Source organism: Ochotona curzoniae, unplaced genomic scaffold (genome assembly GCF_017591425.1).
Source record: "Ochotona curzoniae isolate NIBS_2020 unplaced genomic scaffold, NIBS_Ocur_1.0 contig_2321, whole genome shotgun sequence".
Classification (NCBI taxonomy): domain Eukaryota; kingdom Metazoa; phylum Chordata; class Mammalia; order Lagomorpha; family Ochotonidae; genus Ochotona; species Ochotona curzoniae.
Genome location: NW_024465421.1, coordinates 7,597,085 through 7,615,495, shown reverse-complemented (window position 1 = coordinate 7,615,495; position 18,411 = coordinate 7,597,085). Strand labels below are relative to the sequence as shown.

General features: G+C 52.3%; 2 protein-coding genes across 2 annotated transcripts; one reads left to right on the top strand and one right to left on the bottom strand.

The window, feature by feature from the left end:
• The first annotated feature begins 8,064 nt into the window (after nt 1-8,064).
• MEPCE (methylphosphate capping enzyme) lies at nt 8,065-12,185 on the top strand. The gene is made up of 4 exons (XM_040972907.1): nt 8,065-10,053; nt 11,018-11,236; nt 11,382-11,508; nt 11,584-12,185. The coding sequence occupies exons 1-4, from the start codon at nt 8,425-8,427 to the stop codon at nt 11,634-11,636; spliced, it is 2,028 nt and encodes a 675-aa protein (XP_040828841.1). The 5' UTR covers nt 8,065-8,424; the 3' UTR covers nt 11,637-12,185.
• A 1,474-nt stretch (nt 12,186-13,659) lies between these two features.
• Nucleotides 13,660-14,912, bottom strand: PPP1R35 (protein phosphatase 1 regulatory subunit 35). The gene is made up of 4 exons (XM_040973833.1): nt 14,606-14,912; nt 14,261-14,513; nt 14,038-14,174; nt 13,660-13,925 (listed from the first exon to the last, which is right to left on the bottom strand). Exons 1-4 carry the CDS (start codon nt 14,822-14,824, stop codon nt 13,752-13,754), a joined length of 783 nt encoding a protein of 260 aa, XP_040829767.1. The 5' UTR covers nt 14,825-14,912; the 3' UTR covers nt 13,660-13,751.
• Between the last annotated feature and the right edge of the window lie 3,499 nt (nt 14,913-18,411).

The following is an 18,411-nucleotide window of genomic DNA, read 5'->3' as shown; positions in this document are numbered from 1 at the left end:
TCAGTCCAGAAAACTAAATTTTCTTTGCCTCTGCTAGGAAAAAGAAATGAATTGCCATGATTCTAATCAAACAGTACTTTAAACTTGTCTTCTTGGATTCAAGGTCTCTGTGCCTGAGGCCCTGAATTGTATTTCTGCCTTCTTGACAACATTTCTAATTCCCCAGCAGTACCAATCACATACAAGGGAACGATAAGTGTTACCCTTTAATGAGAAATGACAACTAGTGTTTTAAAGGCCTAGAACTGTGTCCAGCACTAGCCTGGCACTCACTGCTAAGTGGGTCTAGCAAGTGTTGAAAATGAAGCAGAAGGGATATCATCAATGTAGTATATGCTACATTTTTTAAAGAGGAGGAGGAGGAAGAAATGGAGGCGTGGGCAGTGGCAGACTAGTGCAGATGGTCGTGGGTGTTAAGGAGGGTGAGTTTTCTTCAGTGGGATACCCTCCTTTCCTAAGAATCTTCTAGAAACTTGAAAATGCAAATAAGCTGACAGCTATCTGACTTAACACAGAGATCCCTAAGCATAGAAAAAACCCTAACATAATGTTTATTTTCCCCTTTCTTGGATCTTCAGTTCAACAAATCTCCGGTGTCACTCTCTCCCTCTCCTTTCAAGAGGAACCCCACCTCCCGGCTCTATCTCATGAGGTGCTTTCCCATTCTCTTTTCTTTCCTGACTCATCTGGTCACTGCATTCGTCCCTGTCTCCAGAGGGGGAAAAAAAAATCCCAATCTCCATTCACAACTCAAATGTACTGGATAACCAGCAGATGTCACCAGAGAGCTGCACCTAGGAATCCAGTAGTAAGAATTCCACCCTCTGGTTGTCACAGCTCATCTTAGCAATCCACTCACATTTTTCTACAGCACAACAAAGTGCTTCGCTGTCATTACTGACCTTGATACTGTTAATAATGGCCAGAATTCACAGATATTGAACTCTATTTTCTAATACCCTTTACATGTATTAACTAATTTAACTCTTGGAACAAATCTATGAGATAGAAACCATTTTACACTTGGAGAAACTGAGGCTTAAAATATTCAGAGATAATTATGTAATTTGCAAATAGTAAAGTCAGAAATAGAACTTGTCTGCTTCTATAATCTGTACTATGCTACACCCTGCCAATGAATGCTCCAACATCACTAATATCATAGCACATATAGGCAACACACATGAAAACATTAAAAGAACTTAATAGGTAAGAATCTGGGTTAAGTCACCCATTCTTTAGTGTCTGGATTCAAATTCTGGCTCTGGCATATGTTACACACCCTGGTAGGCAGCAAGTGACAGTTCAAGTAGCTGGGTCCCTGTCACCCAAACAGGTGACCCCGAAAGAGCTCCTGGCTCTAGGCTTCAGCTATCCCAGGCCCAACCATTGTGACCATTTAGGGAGTGAGCCAGGGGAGAAATGCCCTTTCTCTGGATCTCTCTCTTTCAAATAAATAACAGAAGAGATAACCTTTTTTAAAAAATACATTGAAACAAACAAGAAAATGGCATTTCCAGGTACTTGAGTTTCACAAGACTCATTCTGGGACATGCCAATAATTTTTACATTTTCCGACCTAAACTTTCCTTGTATTGATACTTTCACTATCCATCCCTCTTTCAGAAGAAAATGACCTTTGTCTTATCAACCTTACAGCCTCTTCTATAGAGTTTTCTTTAGGCTCAGAGAATATATGCTTTTTATTTTTATAACACTTACAAAACAATAATTCAGACATCACTTGGAATGCCCACATCCTGCCAGAGAGCCTGCTTCAAGCCCTAGTTCCTAGCTGAGTTCTGGTCTCAGCTCCCTGGTAGTGTACACCATGGGAGATAGCAGTCAGTACTCAGCTCCCTTTGTGGCCTGGGAAAGCAGTCCAGGATGGCTCAAAGTCTTGTGACCCTGCACCCTGGGAAACCCGAAAGAAGTTCCTGGATCCTGGCTTCAGATCAGCTCAGTTCCAGCTGTTACAGCCAATTGGGAAGTGAACCAGCAGTGATCTCTCTCTCTCCTTCACTGGAAATCTGCCTTCCCTATAAAAATGGAAACACCTTGGGCGCCGGGCGAGAGCGTAGTGGTTAAAGTCCTCACCTTGCATGCCCAGGATTCCATATGGTCACCAGATCTAATACCCAGCAGCTATGCTTCCCATCCAGCTCCCTGCTTGTGGCCTAGGAAAGCAGTTGAGGACGGCCCAAAGCCTTGGGACCCTGCACCCACGTGGGAGACCCTGAAGAGGCTCCTGGCTCCTAGCTCTGGATCAGCTAAGCTCTAGCCATTACCGCTGTTTGGGGAGTGAATCATCAGACGGAAGATTTTCCTCTCTGTCTCTCCTCTCTGTCTATCTAACTTTGCAATAACAATAAATAAATCTTTTAAAAAATTGTTTTTCTTGCAAAAGTAGATCAGATTTAGAGAAGGAGACAAAGATCTTCTACCCACAGGCCAATCCCCAAGTGGCCGCAACGGTTGAAGCTGAGCTGATCTGAAGCCAGGAGCTTCTTCCAGGTCTCCCACGTGGGTGCAGGGCCCCAAGGCTTTGGGGCATCCTCTACTTTCCCAAGTCGCAGGCAGGGAGCTGTATGGTAAGTGGAACAACCAGGACACAAACCGGCACCCATATGGTTCCTGGTACATTCAAGACGAAGACATAGCCATTGAGTCATCACATCAGGCCCCTCTTATTTCTATAAATGTAAACAACTGAGATGTGCTATTCTGAAGCAATTACTATTGCTTTACATTAAAGCACACATTATCTCACTGTACCCTTCTAATCACAACCCCACCCCCGATAAAAGCTTTTTCTTCAGAAAAAGAAATGGGAATTTGGGAAACACTGAAGCAAATTTGTCTCTTTCTTCATTATAATCACACAGTATAAAATTTGAGTGCAAAAGGGATATTAATTTGACCACAAATGGCAAACCTATTTTCTCCCAGACTCCAGAAAAGATCATTAAAAAGTCCCTGTGAAAGTAATCTAAATTACAAGGAGGGTTATCTTAAGTGAGAAAAATCAGAATGAAAATTAGTATTTGAGATGACAACTTTGGATTTCAAAAATGTATGTCTACATACCTCACTTGCATATCCATAAATTACCTCTGAATAACACATACAAGACTGGTCAGAGTGGGTGAAAATTAGGGAGAAAGAAGTTGAAGGAACCTTCCCAAGGAACTCCCTCAAGTACCTTTGGCATTTTATTTAAATGGCCAAGTGAAAAAATTTTAAATAACAATAAATTTTTTTTAAAGGCAATGAAAAGAGGGACAGAAACAGAGATCTTCTATCTGTGGGTTCACTCCCCAGATGGCTGTAACGGCCATGACAAGATTTTGATCTCTTGATCTTGATCTCTCCCTCGCTGTAACTCTGCTTTCTAAATAAAATATAAAAATTATAGGCTAAAAAAATCACCTTGTAAGCACTAGGATCCCACATAGATACTGCTTGGCGTCCCGCTGCTCCACTTCCCATCCAGCTCCTTCCTTGTGACCTGAGGAAGCTGCAGAGGACAGCCTAGGTCCTTGGGACCCTGCCCCAGCATGAGAAACCCAGAAGAAGCTCCTGACTCGTAGAGTTGGATTGGCTCAGTTTTGGCCATTGCAGCCTCTTGGATAGTGAACCAAGATATTTCTGTCTTCCCTTCTCTCTATAAACCTTCTAATAAAAATAAACAAATCTTTCAATAAATAAGTGAAATTATTTTTTAAAGAATATTTATTTTAAAGACAGATCTTCCATCTAGTATTAATTCCCCAAGTGCCTGAAACAGTTGGGACTGGGCTAAACCAAAGCTAGTTGTCTAGAAAAGTCTCCCACTTGGGTGACAAGAATCCCAGCACTTGGGCCATCACCAGGCACATTAGCTGGAAACAGGTAAGCAGCAGAGGAGCGGCAGCTTAGCCCAATGTACCAAAACACCAACCTTGACATTTTTATAAATAACCATACATGGTAATTTCAAAAAATGCTTTCTCATTTTATATCCTTTAAAAGTGTTTTAGCCGGGCCCGGCGCGATGGCACAGTGGTTAAGGTCCTCACCTTGCATGCTGGGATCCCATATGGGCACTGGTTCTAATCCCAGCAGCCCCGCTTCCCATCCAGCTCCCAGCCTGTGGCCCGGGAAAGCAGTTGAAGATGGCCCAAGGCTTTGGGACCCTGCACCCGCATGGGAGACCCGGAAGAGGCTCCTGGCTTCAGATTGGCATAGTTCCAGCCATTGTGGCCACCTGGGGAGTGAATCATCGAATGGAAGATCTTCCTCTCTGTCTCTCCTCTCTGTATATCCGCCTTTCCAATTAAAAATAAAAAAATCTTTTAAAAAAAAGTGTTTTAGCCAGCCTAAAAATGCAAACTTTTATAACATTCAGGTTCACATCATTAGGTTCACACAGGTATTCCTAAGTGTGTCTCTGGAACCCCAATCCACTGGTTAGAATTATGGATCATTATTGAGTTAATAAAGTACATAAATTTTTAAACAGAGATGTATAACAGTCCTCCTAATCCAAAGTAAAAGTATGGCAAAAATACTGCTTTTAAAGTAAAGCTGTAGGAGTAACTATTTCAGGAAAGCATGTTAAGTTGCCTACACAGATACCAGTTCAATTCCTAGCAGCTCCACTTCTGATCCAGCTCCTGGTGAGTGTGCCTGAGAAAGCAACAAAGCTGCCTGGGGTCTTGCACCCATGTGAGAGACCAAGAAGCTCCAGGCTCCAGCCTGATCCAGTCCTGGCCTGGCGGATGTCCATTAGAGGAGTGAAGAGCAGATCAAAGACATTCCTAACTTTATCTCTTTATCTCTTTCTCTTTTGTAGCTTTGCCTTTCAAATTAACAAAATAAATGTTGGTTTTTTTTTTAACATGCTGAAAAAAAAAATGCTTAAAAGTTCTAACCCAAGAACAGAAACCTGGTAGTCACTTTTGAGAAATCAGTGCTATGTCTCTGTTTTAGGAGAATTTCCTATTTCTACAGCAACAAATACTGAAAGCAGACAGTAAACATACAGCACCGATTTTCTTCTGAGCAGCAACCAAATGACTAGGGCTCCACATTCAGGAATTGCATGGGAGGTTTTAATTTTTCTTACTTTCAGTCAGAGCCAAACACACACCCCCCCTTCAATGACTTGAGGTAATAAAGAGCCAGGAGCAGTCCATAAACCAGACTGCTCTCAAAGTGAGAAAGGTAAGTAAGCAAGGGAAAAGAACTTAAAAAGAACCAAGAGTAGGTGAATGAAAATCTCAGAAAAATAAGGTTTCCTTTCACTTAGAACACTAAAAATAATCACATTAATTTTGAGATGAAACCACGTAGCCCAGCAGTTCTCACGATAGGGTCCCCACGTCGCCTCACTTTGTCAAAACTACACCACAACAAGAGAGAAACAAATGAGAACCCAGTGGTTTTATATTAAGCCAAACATGGAAGAGTTGAAAAAGGTAAAACCCCATTCTTCACACCTAATTTCCTTTTGCTTAGAAGAATGTAATTTTCGGTAAAAATGACAACATGGAATAGGTTTATCGTTGTTTCCTAAGTTTTTTCTTCTAATTTTCTACTATTTTACGGTCTAGTGTCTTCACATCAACAGTTTCATATCCGATAAAAGCTCTTTGGAGGCCTCCATACTTGAGAGTACAGAAAGATTCTGAGACCAAAACGTCTGAGACCTGAACGGGTGCAATCAATTAAACCGCAAAACCACACATTTCTAATGTATTTACCAACTGCCCCTTCCTCGTTATCCAACGATTTCTTCTTTACACTGGTCTTAAACCCTTGGTCAAAAAGGAGGGAAAAAGAGAGGACAAAAAAAAAAAAAAAAACACAGAATGTTTTCTAACAGTTTCTGAAACTCCAAAACTTGCAATTAAAGACTCTGAAACTCGGGCCGCCTCTGGCTCCCTTTTCTATTCAGGCCTAGAGGCAGACGGCCTCCTGCTTATTTCCAAACTCAAGTTATAAAATTTTCTCTCCTTTCCGTGTGTGCGCATGCACACGCAGCCAACCGAGGATGAAAAAAACAATTGTTTTTTAACAAAAAAAATTGAGGTTGTGGTATCCCGACTGCTCAGAACACTGAGGCCAAGTTCGGAGGCCACGAAGCCGCACGAGGCAACCCACCCCCAGCCGGGCCGCGGCCAGAAAAGGCCTCCACAGGTGGCCCCAATTTTTACCCACTTTCAACGACCCTTTCGGGCAGGCCTCCCCCTAAAGCAGCACATCCCGCAGCCTTTCCCCTCACAGAACACAAAGCTTTTTGTGAGGCTGGGGGATCAAAATCCGCCGGACAAGACCAAAAGGGAGAATTTAGTGCTGGGCTCTCCTCCCACCAGTTCCAAAAAAAGGAAAAGAAAGCAAAGAAAAAGCTAAAATTCTCAAAATTCTCAATGCCACACTCACATAGCCTGACCCTCCTCAAACAAAGGCAGAAAGCTGCTTGCTGGGCTCTCTCCCCCGCCCCCCCCCCCGAGAATCCCACCAGGAAAGAATTTTCCCTCAGTCTCCCCTTCCACAACCCCGCGGTGAGGCAGCCGGAACCTCAACCTTCACTTAAATCGACGTTTTCCCGTCAGAATACTAGGTTACTTTTCTTTTTTGGTTGCCGGAGAGTTGGAGGCTGGCGACTCTGAGAAGATAAAACAGCTGGTTGTCACCCTGAGGAGAAAAACCTCCTCAGAAATAGGTCTGGGGGGTCTGCCGGTCCTAGCCCATTGCTCTCGCCACCAAGCTACCTTTTTGGGGGAGCCAAGAGCGGAGCGAGCCAAGAGCGGAGCGGCCGACGGCACCGAGTCTCCACGACTTTCCCGCCTCGCCGCTTTTTCCCGCCACCAGCGAGAGGCACGAGGCCTCGCACGAGCTCCACCCCTCGCCGGCGTGCTCCCGGGCCCCGTGCGCCTGCGCAGCTGAGGCACGTCTCCATCCCACCCCCTTCCACGGCAGGGCCCGGGAGAACTACAAATCCCATCATTCCAGTGGGCTTCCCCGTCTTTATTTTTGGGAGGCGACAGCGACGCCTGATCGTTCCTGAAAGCACATCTTTCTGTCCCCGATTCTATTCCCTCAGACTGCGTTTGTCGTTCTAGGTTTAATCTCTTGCCTACCATGCTTTCACTACTTTGAAACGCACTCTCGCGCCTCCGAAGCCGAATACTGTCGGCCAGGAGACCTAGTGAACCTAACGCCCGGGGGAGATGACTCCCCGATTCTCGTTGCCCAAGTGAGGGGGGTTGTCCGGGGCTGCAGCCTCCTCCCGCCCACGACGGCGGCGGGCGTGTGTGTGGAGGCGGAGAGGCAGGCGTGGTGTGTCCAGGTGATCGCGATTGGGGGCCACGGCCAGGGGGAAGAGGAAGTTAGGTAACAGCAGCTGTTTTCGTGTTCTTGGCCTTTTTCAATTCGGCAGGGCAGGGTGAGTTCAAAGGACCTACGGAATTTTAACTTGAGAAGAGAGCGTAGGAAAAACGTCCCGCTCGGCGGCCCCGCTCTCAAGCAAGGTGGGCCAGGCTGGGAAGCTCGGGAGGCGGGCGCTCCCTCCTAGGCTCCGCCCCTCGCCCCGAGAGGCGCGCTGACGCACGCGGCGTGCCCCGACCTGAAGGCGGTGACGTCGCAGGCCCCGCCCCCGGGCCGGAGGGGCGGGGCGTCGTCCCCAGCACGTGCTGCCGCTCCCCGCGCCCGCCCACACGCGTGTGCGCAGGCGCAGTCCGCCGAGGGGGGCGGGGGAAGAGGCAGGAGGCGGGGTGGAGAGGTTGTTGGGTTTAGAGCCGGGCGGAGGCCGCGGACGCTCATTCCTCAGGAACAAGGGTCGGGTGTCCAGGAGACCTTTTTCACACCAGCTCCCGGGCCCCCGCCTCCGGTGGGTGGGACCGCGCGGTGGAGACCTAGGCGATCAGTAGGGCCGGACCTAGCTGCGAAGGGAAGTAGCGTGTCATTTTGGGGTGGTGGGCTTCTGGGGGTGGGGTGGGCGTGGGGGAGACTGCGGGCGGGGGGCGTCTATATTTAAACTCGCGGAGCCGTTAAGTTGCTTCGTCCTCGGATGCGCGCGCAGCCGGGGTGGTGGCGGAGCGCGCATGCGTGGCCCCGGGGCGCGGGGCACGCGCTCGGGCCGTGCGCGCTCGCGGCCGGGTGGTGAGTGGTGGCAGGAGAAAGGGGTCGGCGCACGCGCGGTGCAGTCCTCGAGTTGTTGGGTTCTCGCGGGCATCTTGTTTTGGTCTCGCGGGCGAGTGGGGCGCGCTTCCCGGGGCGCGGAGCAGGCGCGAGACCCAGCGAGAAAGAGCAGGGCTGCGCGCGCACTCGGGGAGCGGGGGAAGGAAGGGACCAGGGTCTAGGAAAGGGGTGGAGGGTTAAGTCCCCCCTCGATCCTCCTCTCCTTCGTTACCCTCGTCTGGGACGGAATAAGGGGAGGAAATGATCGAGATGGCGGCGGAAAAGGAGCCGTTTTTGGTGCCGGCCCCTCCTCCGCCGCTCAAAGAGGAGTCGGGCGGAGGAGGGGTCGGCCCCACGGTGCCCCCACACCGAGAGGCGGCCTCTGCCGGGGAGCCCCGCGGCGGCCCGGAGCGCGAACCGGGCCAGCGCGCACACCCCGCAGGCGACGGGGCGAGCCCCGGGGCGCCTGCCACCCCCCAGGCGCAGTCGCACGGGGAGGCCCGCGTGTCGGATCCCCACGGGCGAGCCGCTCCCCTGGACGTGGGGGAGGAGCGCCGGGGAGGGGGCGGGACAGACCTGGGGCCCCCTGCCCCTCCCCGGCCTCGCAATGGCTACCAGCCCCACCGGCCCCCTGGGGGAGGCGGGGGCAAGAGGAGGAACAGCTGTAATGTCGGGGGAGGCGGCGGGGGCTTCAAACATCCGGCCTTCAAGAGGCGCCGGCGGGTCAACTCGGACTGTGACTCCGTGCTCCCCTCCAACTTCCTCCTCGGGGGCAATATCTTTGATCCGCTGAACCTGAATAGCCTTCTGGACGAGGAAGTGAGTCGTGCCCTCAATGCGGAGACCCCCAAATCCTCCCCGCTTCCAGCCAAGAGCCGAGATCCCGTGGAGATCCTGATCCCCAAAGATATCACTGACCCGCTCAGTCTCAACACTTGCACTGATGAGGCGCAGGTCGTTCTTGCCTCACCTCTCAAGACTGGGCGCAAGCGTCACAGGCACCGGGGGCAGCACCACCAGCAGCAGCAGCAGGCGGCGGCAGCTGGAGGGAATGACAGCCACCCTGCGCTGCCCGCTGCCCCCCTTACCCCATCCCTCCACGCCGAGGGCGCCCCACAGCAGCAGCAGCAGCAGCGGCACCGGGGCCAGAGCCGGGACGCTCCCCAGCCCTATGAACTCAACACAGCCATCAACTGCAGGGATGAGGTCGTGTCTCCCTTGCCTGCCGCCCTGCAGGGACCCTCGGGCTCACTTTCAGCCCCTTCTGCTGCCTCTGTAACCTCTGCACCCTCCTCTTCCTCCTCCTCCCGACACCGCAAGCGTCGCAGGACTTCCAGCAAGTCGGAGGTCGGGGCTAGGGGTGGAGGCCAGGGTCCTAAGGAAAAGGGCCGAGGGAGTTGGGGAGGCCGCCACCACCCACTACCTGCGGTTGGCTTCAAAAAACAGCAACGCAAGTTCCAGTATGGGAATTACTGCGAGTACTATGGGTACCGCAACCCCTCCTGTGAGGACGGGCGCCTGCGGGTAATGAAGGCCGAGTGGTTCCGGGGCCGGGACGTTCTGGATTTGGGCTGCAATGTGGGCCACCTAACCCTGAGTATCGCCTGCAAGTGGAGCCCCTCCCGCATGGTGGGCCTGGACATCGACCCGCAGCTCATCCACTCAGCCCGCCAGAACATCCGACACTACCTGTCAGAGGAGCTGCGGCTCCCGACCCAGACTTCTGAAGGAGACCCCGGGGCCGAGGGAAAGGAAGGGACCCCCCCCACCGTCCGCAAGAGGAGCTACTTCCCAGCCTCGCTTACAGCCAGCAGGGGCCCCATTGCTGCACCCCAAGTGCCCTTGGATGGAACAGATTCATCCTTTCCCAACAATGTTGTCTTCGTCACGGTAAGTGAGGTGGGAGTGACTCTTGGGGGCAAGAGATTAAAGGGGGTGTGGCAGTAGGGGGAGGGGGTTCTGACCCTGAGATGGCTGTGTCTTCACTCCTTGCTGGGAGAGCTGTATTCTCCCAGGCTGTGTCTGTCCTGTAACTTGAGGAGATGGGGTCTCTATCTTGGGTCTTTAACCCTAAGACCCTTTCTGAAGACAGCCAGGATGGCCTGGCCTGGCCTGGTCTGGAATCCAGTCCAGCTTCCCAGGAGGCGGCTGCTGCTCCCTGGGGGGTGGGACTAGTGGCAGGGGGAGGTGAGGTTGGTGGCAGGCTAATAACTTCTGCCCTTCCGCAGGGACCTCGGTGGCAGCAGCTGTTTGTGTTTCTCCAGATAGAGCTGGCAAAAGTGTGTCAGTGGGCAGCAACCCAAGGGGCTTGGCTTTTACTTCTAATCCATGTTGACCCCAGATGGAGGGACAACATGGTCGCTGGCCAGAGCTCCCGTCAGACACTCCCCTTGGGCCCTGGTAGAGGGCTGGGTGAAGAAGGGAAGAAGGGGCTTGCACAGGCCAGGGGCTAGCTTACAAAAGAAAGGTCTCCTAAGGGGCGTGGCCCTCCACTTCTGCCTGAGAAGAAAAAAAAAAAAGGCCCAAAATTTGTTTTGACTTTCTGGGAACCTGGCCTAGGTATCCTTGCAGGTTGACTCATCTGTGGGTGGGAAATGTTCAGAGAAACCCAGCCACATAAGGTCTCTACACGTTGACCCCCAGCTTGACCGATTTTATAGACAATTTGCTCAAGTTAAAATCACTCGGTCTCCGTTTTTATGCTTCTTTGGTTTCACACTGGGAGGAAGCAGATGCAAGACATTTAGGGGAGGGGAAAGGAGGCACCACATGTCCCTAAGATGGTGACTGCCTGCGGCAGCAAGGGTGCTCTAGGTGCCTCTGCTCACTGACCTCCCACCACTCTTGTCCACAGGGTAACTATGTGCTGGACCGAGACGAGCTGGTGGAGGCCCAGAAAGCCGAGTATGACGTGGTGCTCTGCCTCAGCCTCACTAAGTGGGTGCACCTCAACTGGGGAGATGAGGGGCTGAAGCGCATGTTCCGGAGGATCTATCGGCATCTGCGCCCAGGGGGCATCCTGGTCCTGGAGCCCCAGCCCTGGTCTTCCTACAATAAGAGGAAGACTCTGACGGTGAGTAGGGTTGCCTGTCAGTGGGACTCAGGACTCACCCTTTCTGGTCCCATGGCAGCGGAGCATGGGGTGCAGTTCCCTGGGGTGGACCGCCTGGGCTTGGGGGAGCAGCAGCAGACTCAAGGGATTCCCTGACTCTTGCTAGGAAACGACCTACAAGAACTACTATCGAATCCAGCTGAAGCCAGAGCAGTTCAGTTCCTACCTGACGTCCCCAGAGGTGGGCTTCTCCAGCTACGAGCTGGTGGCCACCCCCTACCACACCTCCAAAGGTAAGGCTGGCTCTTCTGGTGGGGGGTCCTGTAGGTCTAGACCCTGCCGAGAGTCTAATTGCCATCTCCCCTCAGGCTTCCAGCGTCCTGTGTATCTGTTCCACAAGGCCCAGGCCCCCAGCCACTAAGTGGCCCTGCACTGACCAACCGATCGTCCGTCCATGTGAAGAGGCCGCTCTCCAGGACCTGGGGGAAGAGGAGAAGGGCCCAAGGTCTTTCCTTTCTGACTCCAAATGCCATTTCCTTTCTGGGATCTGCGAAGAAAGCGTTTACTACGCGGCTGTGCTAGCCGCCTCCCCTTGCCCCTGGCACTTGGAGCCGCAAGTCCAGCTGTGCCAGGGTTGCTGTCCTCTTCCTCTCTCCAGCCTGCTGGCCTGGATGGCTTGGACTGTTGGCTGACTGCTGTTCTAGGGTATGGGAGGTAGGAGGTGTCCGCGTGCTCAAGCTCTTTCCTCCTGTTCTTGCGAGGAGATGCCTGTCCCCCCTCAGCCCTTGTGTCCAGCTGCGTTTCAGTGGACCAGGGTGGGCAGACTCGGGGCTGTCGGGGGAGCCTGCAGGGAGGCACCCAGGTACTGTGAAAGTCCTCCCCTCTGCTGTCCCCCAGTGGGAAGAGTGGGCTGGACTTTGAATGTGAGAACAGCACAATAAACTTGATGTCTAGGGCAGTGGGCCCCATAGCTAATTCTAGCACTTTCTAACTGGTGGGGAACACACGGACCCTCCCAGCAGAACCAGTGTTGCCTCTCTGTCAATACCAGTCTTCAGAGAAGACGGCTTATCCGTGGCTGTACAGACCAACGTACAGGTTAAACTCACAAAGCTGTCAGGAGAGACATGATATGAAATGTAAAGTGAGTCTAACTTCCTTCCTCCTCCTGATTGGCCAATGGGGGGAGGGGAGCATTGGGCAGAAGGCTGACTGGAAGGCATCAACATGGCCATGAGAAAAGGACCACTCAAGCCACTCACTCACCCTGGAATGATGAGCATGAAGGCCTTCGGGGGTATGATTCCAGCAACAGGTGCAAGCTAGCAGGGCAAGGGCCTTGAAGGTGAAAAGCAAGGAAATGATTTCAGTGCGAGTGTATGCCTTCAAGGAAGGCCTCCAGGAAGTATGATAGGCAGGGCACTACCCACTTTTTACTTATATTTTGTAAGTCTTATTTATTTTTATTGGAAAGTCAGAATTACAAAGAGCAGGAGAGTAAGATCTTTCATCCACTCCCCAAGTGGCCCAGTAGCCAGAGCTGAGCCAATCCAGAGCCAGGAGCCTCCTCCTGGTCTCCTATGTGGGTGCAGGGACCCAAAGCTTTGGGATGTCCTTGACTGCTTTCCCAGGCCACAAGCAGAGAGCTAGATGGGAAGTGGAGTAGCTAGGACGTGAACCGGTGCCCATATGGGATCCCACTGGTTGCAAGGCAAGAACTTTAGCCACTAGGCTACCATGCCAGGCCCAATAACCACTTTTTTTTAAAGATTTATTGTTATAGGAAAGTCGGATATACAGAGCAGTGGAGAGACAGGAAGATCTTCTGTCCACTAATTCACTCCCCAAGTGGCTGCAACAGCCAGAGTTGAGCTGATCCAAAGCCAGGAGCCAGTAGCTTCTGAATTTGGGAGCAGGGGCCCAAGGCTTTGGGCATCTGGGACACAAACCAGCATCCATATAGGATACCAGTGTGTGCAAAGCAAGGACTTTAGCTGCTAGGCTACTGTACTGGGCCCCTGTACCCACTTCTGAAATAGTGGGGTGGAAGCCAGCATCATGGCTCAAAAGGCTAATCCTCCACCCTGTGGTGCTGACATAACAGAAGCACCAGGTGCCATCCAGCTCCGTGCTTGCAAAGACCGAGGATGGTGACTGAAGTCCTGGAGATCCTGTATCCGTAATAGGAAACCCAGAGGCTGCTTCTGGCTCCCGGCTTCGGATCAGATCAGCTCTGGATGTTGGGCCATTTGGGGAGTGAGCCGCAAATGGAAGATCTCCGTAAATCAGCCTTTCAGATAAAATATATTAAAAAAAAATAGTGGGGAAGACAAAAATAGAGTGCTAAAAAGGGGGCCCCTGCCTTCCCTGGGTGGGGTGAGGGGCAGGCAAGCAGCCTTCAAGTGCACAAACCCCTGCAGGAACCTCAGCCCCATCTGCAGGTTTCCACGAATCCCATTTGTTAGCAAAATAACTTTATTCTGAAAAGGTTTTCCAACACAAAAACAGAAAGCTGCCATCCGGGAGGCGCTCAGACCTAGGCTTCCCACCGCCTCAGCGTCCGATGCATCAGAAAGGTGTCTTCCGAGGGGCGGGGCCGGGGTTGAAGTCGAAGTGGAGGTAGCCCATCCAGGGTCAGGTGTGGAGATTCATAAACTAATGTTTCTGGGTCACACAAAATGGTCATGTCGGGCCCTGGCCCGGGTGGCTCCTGTTGGAAGTCGGGGTCCCGACACAAGATTACACTCGGAAAAAGAATAAGGCGTCTGCCACGGGGTTGGGACGCGGACACGAGGGGGAACCCCAAGTATTTGTCCCTTCACCTTTGGGGCCGGAGCTCGAGCCTGGGGCGGGAGAAGCGCCAGTTTCTCCCTTAGCGCAGCATTGAGAACCTGCTCCTCCGGCACCTGCAAGCTCACCAGGTCCCGGAAGAGCCGCTTGGATCGCGGCACGTTCAGTCCTGGGTGCGCGGGAAGGGCAGAGGTGAGAGACGCCCCCGCGGCTGGCACCTGCCCCTGCTCCCGGCCGGCCGCCTGCGCCCCTCACCCTCGGTTACGTTATCCTCGAGGCCGCAGCGGACCTGGAACGACTTTCTCAGCTGTTCCTCTACAGCCTTGGTGGCATCGAACTGACCCCCGGCCGCGGCGCGCGCCGCCTGCAGCTCGAGGCTCAAGGCCAGGCTGCTGTGCGGCGCCGGGTACTCCAGCTCCTGCGGCGCCTCGGCCCGATCGTTCGCTGCAGCGGCCGTCGGCAGCGACTCGGACCTGGCCGGGGAAGCCGGCGCCAGACGGAAACGGACCTGGGAGCAGAAAGCAGGGCTCGTGAAGGCATGGGAGCGGATCGGGTCCGTGCAGGGCTCGGGGTCAGGCTTGCCCCCCGTCCCCGGCTCACCTGCCGCCCCCTCCGAGCCCCGTCCCGCCGCCGCCGCCGTCTGGGACTGCCGTGCCGCGGCTCCAGATCCTCCGGCCGCGGGCTCAGGCTCAGATCCAGGCCGGGCTCCGGCAGCGGGGCTCGCGGTTCCGGAGCTCGGGGTTCTGGGGGACGTCCTGGACCCACCACGGCTTCCTCCCCTTCCACCGACTCCAGCTCTGAGTCCCCACGGCTCCGCATCTTACTGGAGCTGCAGGGGTGCAGGCCCGCGCGCGGGCCAAGGCGCACCAGGTGCAGCCACGCCACCCCGCCCCCTTCCCCTCCCCTCCTCGACTCGGAAGCCGGAAACCGTTAGCGCTTTCCCCCTGGAGTCGGGACGCCCGGCTCCTCCCGGCGTGCGCTCCTCGTCGTCATTTCCCTCGCTCCGCCTCTCGCTTTCCAGGCGAGCGGTCGTCGGTCCCACCTGACACCGCCCCGAAGCCCAGAGACGCCTACGGGTACCCGACAGGGCCGTTTCTTGCAAGAACCAAATAGAGCATTCTTGCCCGGCTTGGGTAGACGGTCAGCGTGTATTGGGGCTCCAAGTGTCCAGGTGGGGCAGCTTTAACTTCACGACCTAGTGCTTTCGCAGCTCCCCACTGGGGGCCCCAATGAGGACTGATGCACGCAGGGAGCTTGGGTGCGCAGCTCGCCGGCCTGGGCTAGATGCCCCTCTTGGGCAAGAGTCCCCCTCTTGGCCTGGTATCCCAGCTTGCTGCTGTGTCCCTCTGGGAAGCCCCAGGTGGTGACCGCTCCAGGCCCGGGTCCCTCCTTGACACCCACGCGGGAGACCTGGGTGGAGTTCCTTGAGTCCTCGGCATGGTTGGTGGGCATTTGAAGAAAGAACTAGTAGATGGGAAGTCCATCTTTTACTGTCTCTACTGAAACGATTTTAAAACTAATTTTTACAGCCCTGAAACCCTCAAAACAAATATAAGTGCCTATTTTTTAATAGCCATAAAATATTTAAGATTTTATTGGAAAGGCAAATTAACAGAGAAAGATCTTCCGACTGTTGCTTCACTCCGCAGTGGTGGGAGCTGAGCCCACTGGAAGCTTCTTCTGTGTCTGCCACGCAGGGGCATGGTCTCAAGACTTTGGTCCAACCTTCACTACTTCCCCATGTCATAAGCAGGGAGCTGGATCAAAGTGGAGCAGCCACGGCAGTAACTGGAACCCACCCATATGGGATGGCAGCACTTGCAGGTAGAGGATTAGCCAACTGTGCTAGGGCTTCAGCCCATAAATCTCCATAAACATCTTAAATTGACTGTATTCATTTTATTGTTGGGAGTAAGTGACAGTACATAGGCTAGAAGAGATGATAAAGGCGAGTGTTGTGACACAGTGACTTAAGTCATCCCCCAGGACAGTCACACCCCAAACTGAAGTGCCTGGTTTGAGTCCCATCTCCACAGCTAACCCAGCTTCCTGCCAGTACACTCCTTGAGAGGCAGCTGTGAGGGCTTCAAGTATTTAGCCCCCTGGCACCTTCCTAGGATGCCTAGATGGAGTTCTGGGCCCCCTGCTTGGGCCTAACCCACCCCTGGTTATTGCAGGATTGTGGGGAGTGACCAGTGGAGGCAAGATCTCTTTCTCTGTTGGTGTGTCTTTGAAATAAATAAAAGGTTAAAAGCAGGTGATAGTGTTGATGTTATATTTGGCAAAGGAGATGGAGCTGTAGAAGCAAAGCAGGGTATCAGTAGGGTGTTTGGATAGGAATCTATACAAATTCATTATTTTGCGTTAAGTTAAAAAAAATATATGCTAATTCTACCCACAGGAAAGTTCCTTAGAAACAGTGGCAGGCCTGGTCAGTGCTTCTGGCAGCCAGAATGCCGTCCCTAAATTCCTTATGTTGGGCACTTAAATACCTGCACACAAATTTTCATCTCAGCTTTGATCATTGAAACCCAAACCTGGAAACCACCTAAGTGTCCCTCCATGGGTCAATGTTTAGGCCACACGACGTGGACTAACACTCAGCCGTAAGAGAGCAAAACTATGGGCAGAACTTCGTAATCCAGTAATGACCCCGAGCAGACAATAGCCAATCACAAAGCTCAGGGGCTGTATGGCCGCATTCAGACAAGTCGGAAGTGATGCGAGTTTAGCAACAAGGCAAATGGTGCGGCTGGCAGGTGTGAGGGCATGAGTAAAGTGCTGACAGAAGGGCTGTGGATGTGGTTGTCAAGCAGTGCCGTCAGGTTCATGGGCTGCTGGGGTAGTCTTCCTTTTCACTGTGCTGGTGAAAACATAAACATCACCAAGTGGTCCAGGGTCTGGCACTATAGCTCAACTGGCTTATCCCTCCACCTCCAAGTTCTGGCATTCCAGAATTGGCATACAGGTGCCAATTCGTGTCCTGACTGCTCCATTTCCCAGCAAGCTCCTTGCTTGTGACCTGGGAAGGCATTGGAGAATAGCTCAAGACCTTGGGAAGCCCACATAGGAGACCCTGCAGAAGCTCCCGGCTTCAGATCAACTCAGCTCCAGCTACTGTGGTCATCTGGGGAGTGAAACAGCAAATAGATCTTTCTGTCATTCCTCTGTGTAAACCTGCCTTTCCAATAAAAATAAATAGATATTGGGCCCCGCACAATAACGTAGTAGTTAAGTCCTCGCCTTGCATGCACCAGGATCCCATATGGTCACCGGTTCTAATCCCAGCAGCCCTGCTTCCCATCCAGCGCCCTGCTTGTGGCCTGGGAAAGCAGTTGAGGATGGCCCAGATCCTTGGGACCCTGCACTCACGTGGAAGACCTGGAGGAGCTCCTGGCTTCTGGCTTCGGATTGGCTCAGCTCCAGCCGATGTGTTCAATTGGAGAGTGAACCATTGGACAGATCTTCCTCTCTGTTTCTCCTCCTCTCTGTATATCTGACTTTGCAATAATAAATAAATAAATAAATAAATCGATCTTTTAAATGCATTTAAGTTATACAGTTTTTTTTAAGTGGTCTAACACTCAGAGTCAAAACTGGAGTGTAAATATTATTAGTCTGTGGTATGACTGTCAACATCCTGATGTGGAGGGCAAAATGTAATTATGCAGCTTATCACCAGCTAGGCTGGGTTGGTTCTGTCCTCAGCTCAGTATAGCAATATCAAGCAGAGAAGCAAATACAAGAAACCTTATTCTAAGCACAGTAAAGTGACAGGAACATGCATCCCCTGAAGATGCAGGGAAGTGGAGCGTCCAGCTGGACCCTGGCTTCTGGAGAAACATCTTAGGCTTTTTAAGGATTTTTTTTTTCTTGTTCTTATTCTTCTTTCTCCTAGTCATAAAGCTGTGGGGGAGGGGATCCAGGTGGCTGCACTGATAAGGCACCTTGGGTGAGACACACACACTTCATTAATTGGTTAACAACATTGCTTAATTGCAACATTATTCAGGCCGTTATCTAGCCTGGGAACATGACCGGTGACCTGGTGATCCTCTCTCCCTAGATCTAGGCGGAGGGAGAGGAGGAAGGGTAACTCCCTACTCCTTGGGTTGTCTAGGCAACCCCAAGGTCTTGCAATACATAGCTTTGCACAGCCAGCATGCTGAGTATATGCAGAGAACTGTAAGACGGGGTTGGGAACATTGGCACCCGCTCTGCTCCTCCGAGGCCCTGGACCCAGCCTCCATTACCATTTAGTAAACTGGACAACGTATTTAAGGGCTCCAAGGGCTCCACCTCCAACTACAGGAGTCCTGCGATTACTCAGAAATTTTTAATGAAGGATAATACTGGAGAAGGCCCAACTTGGTAAGCTAGCAGCTAAAGTCCTCGCCTTGCATGCA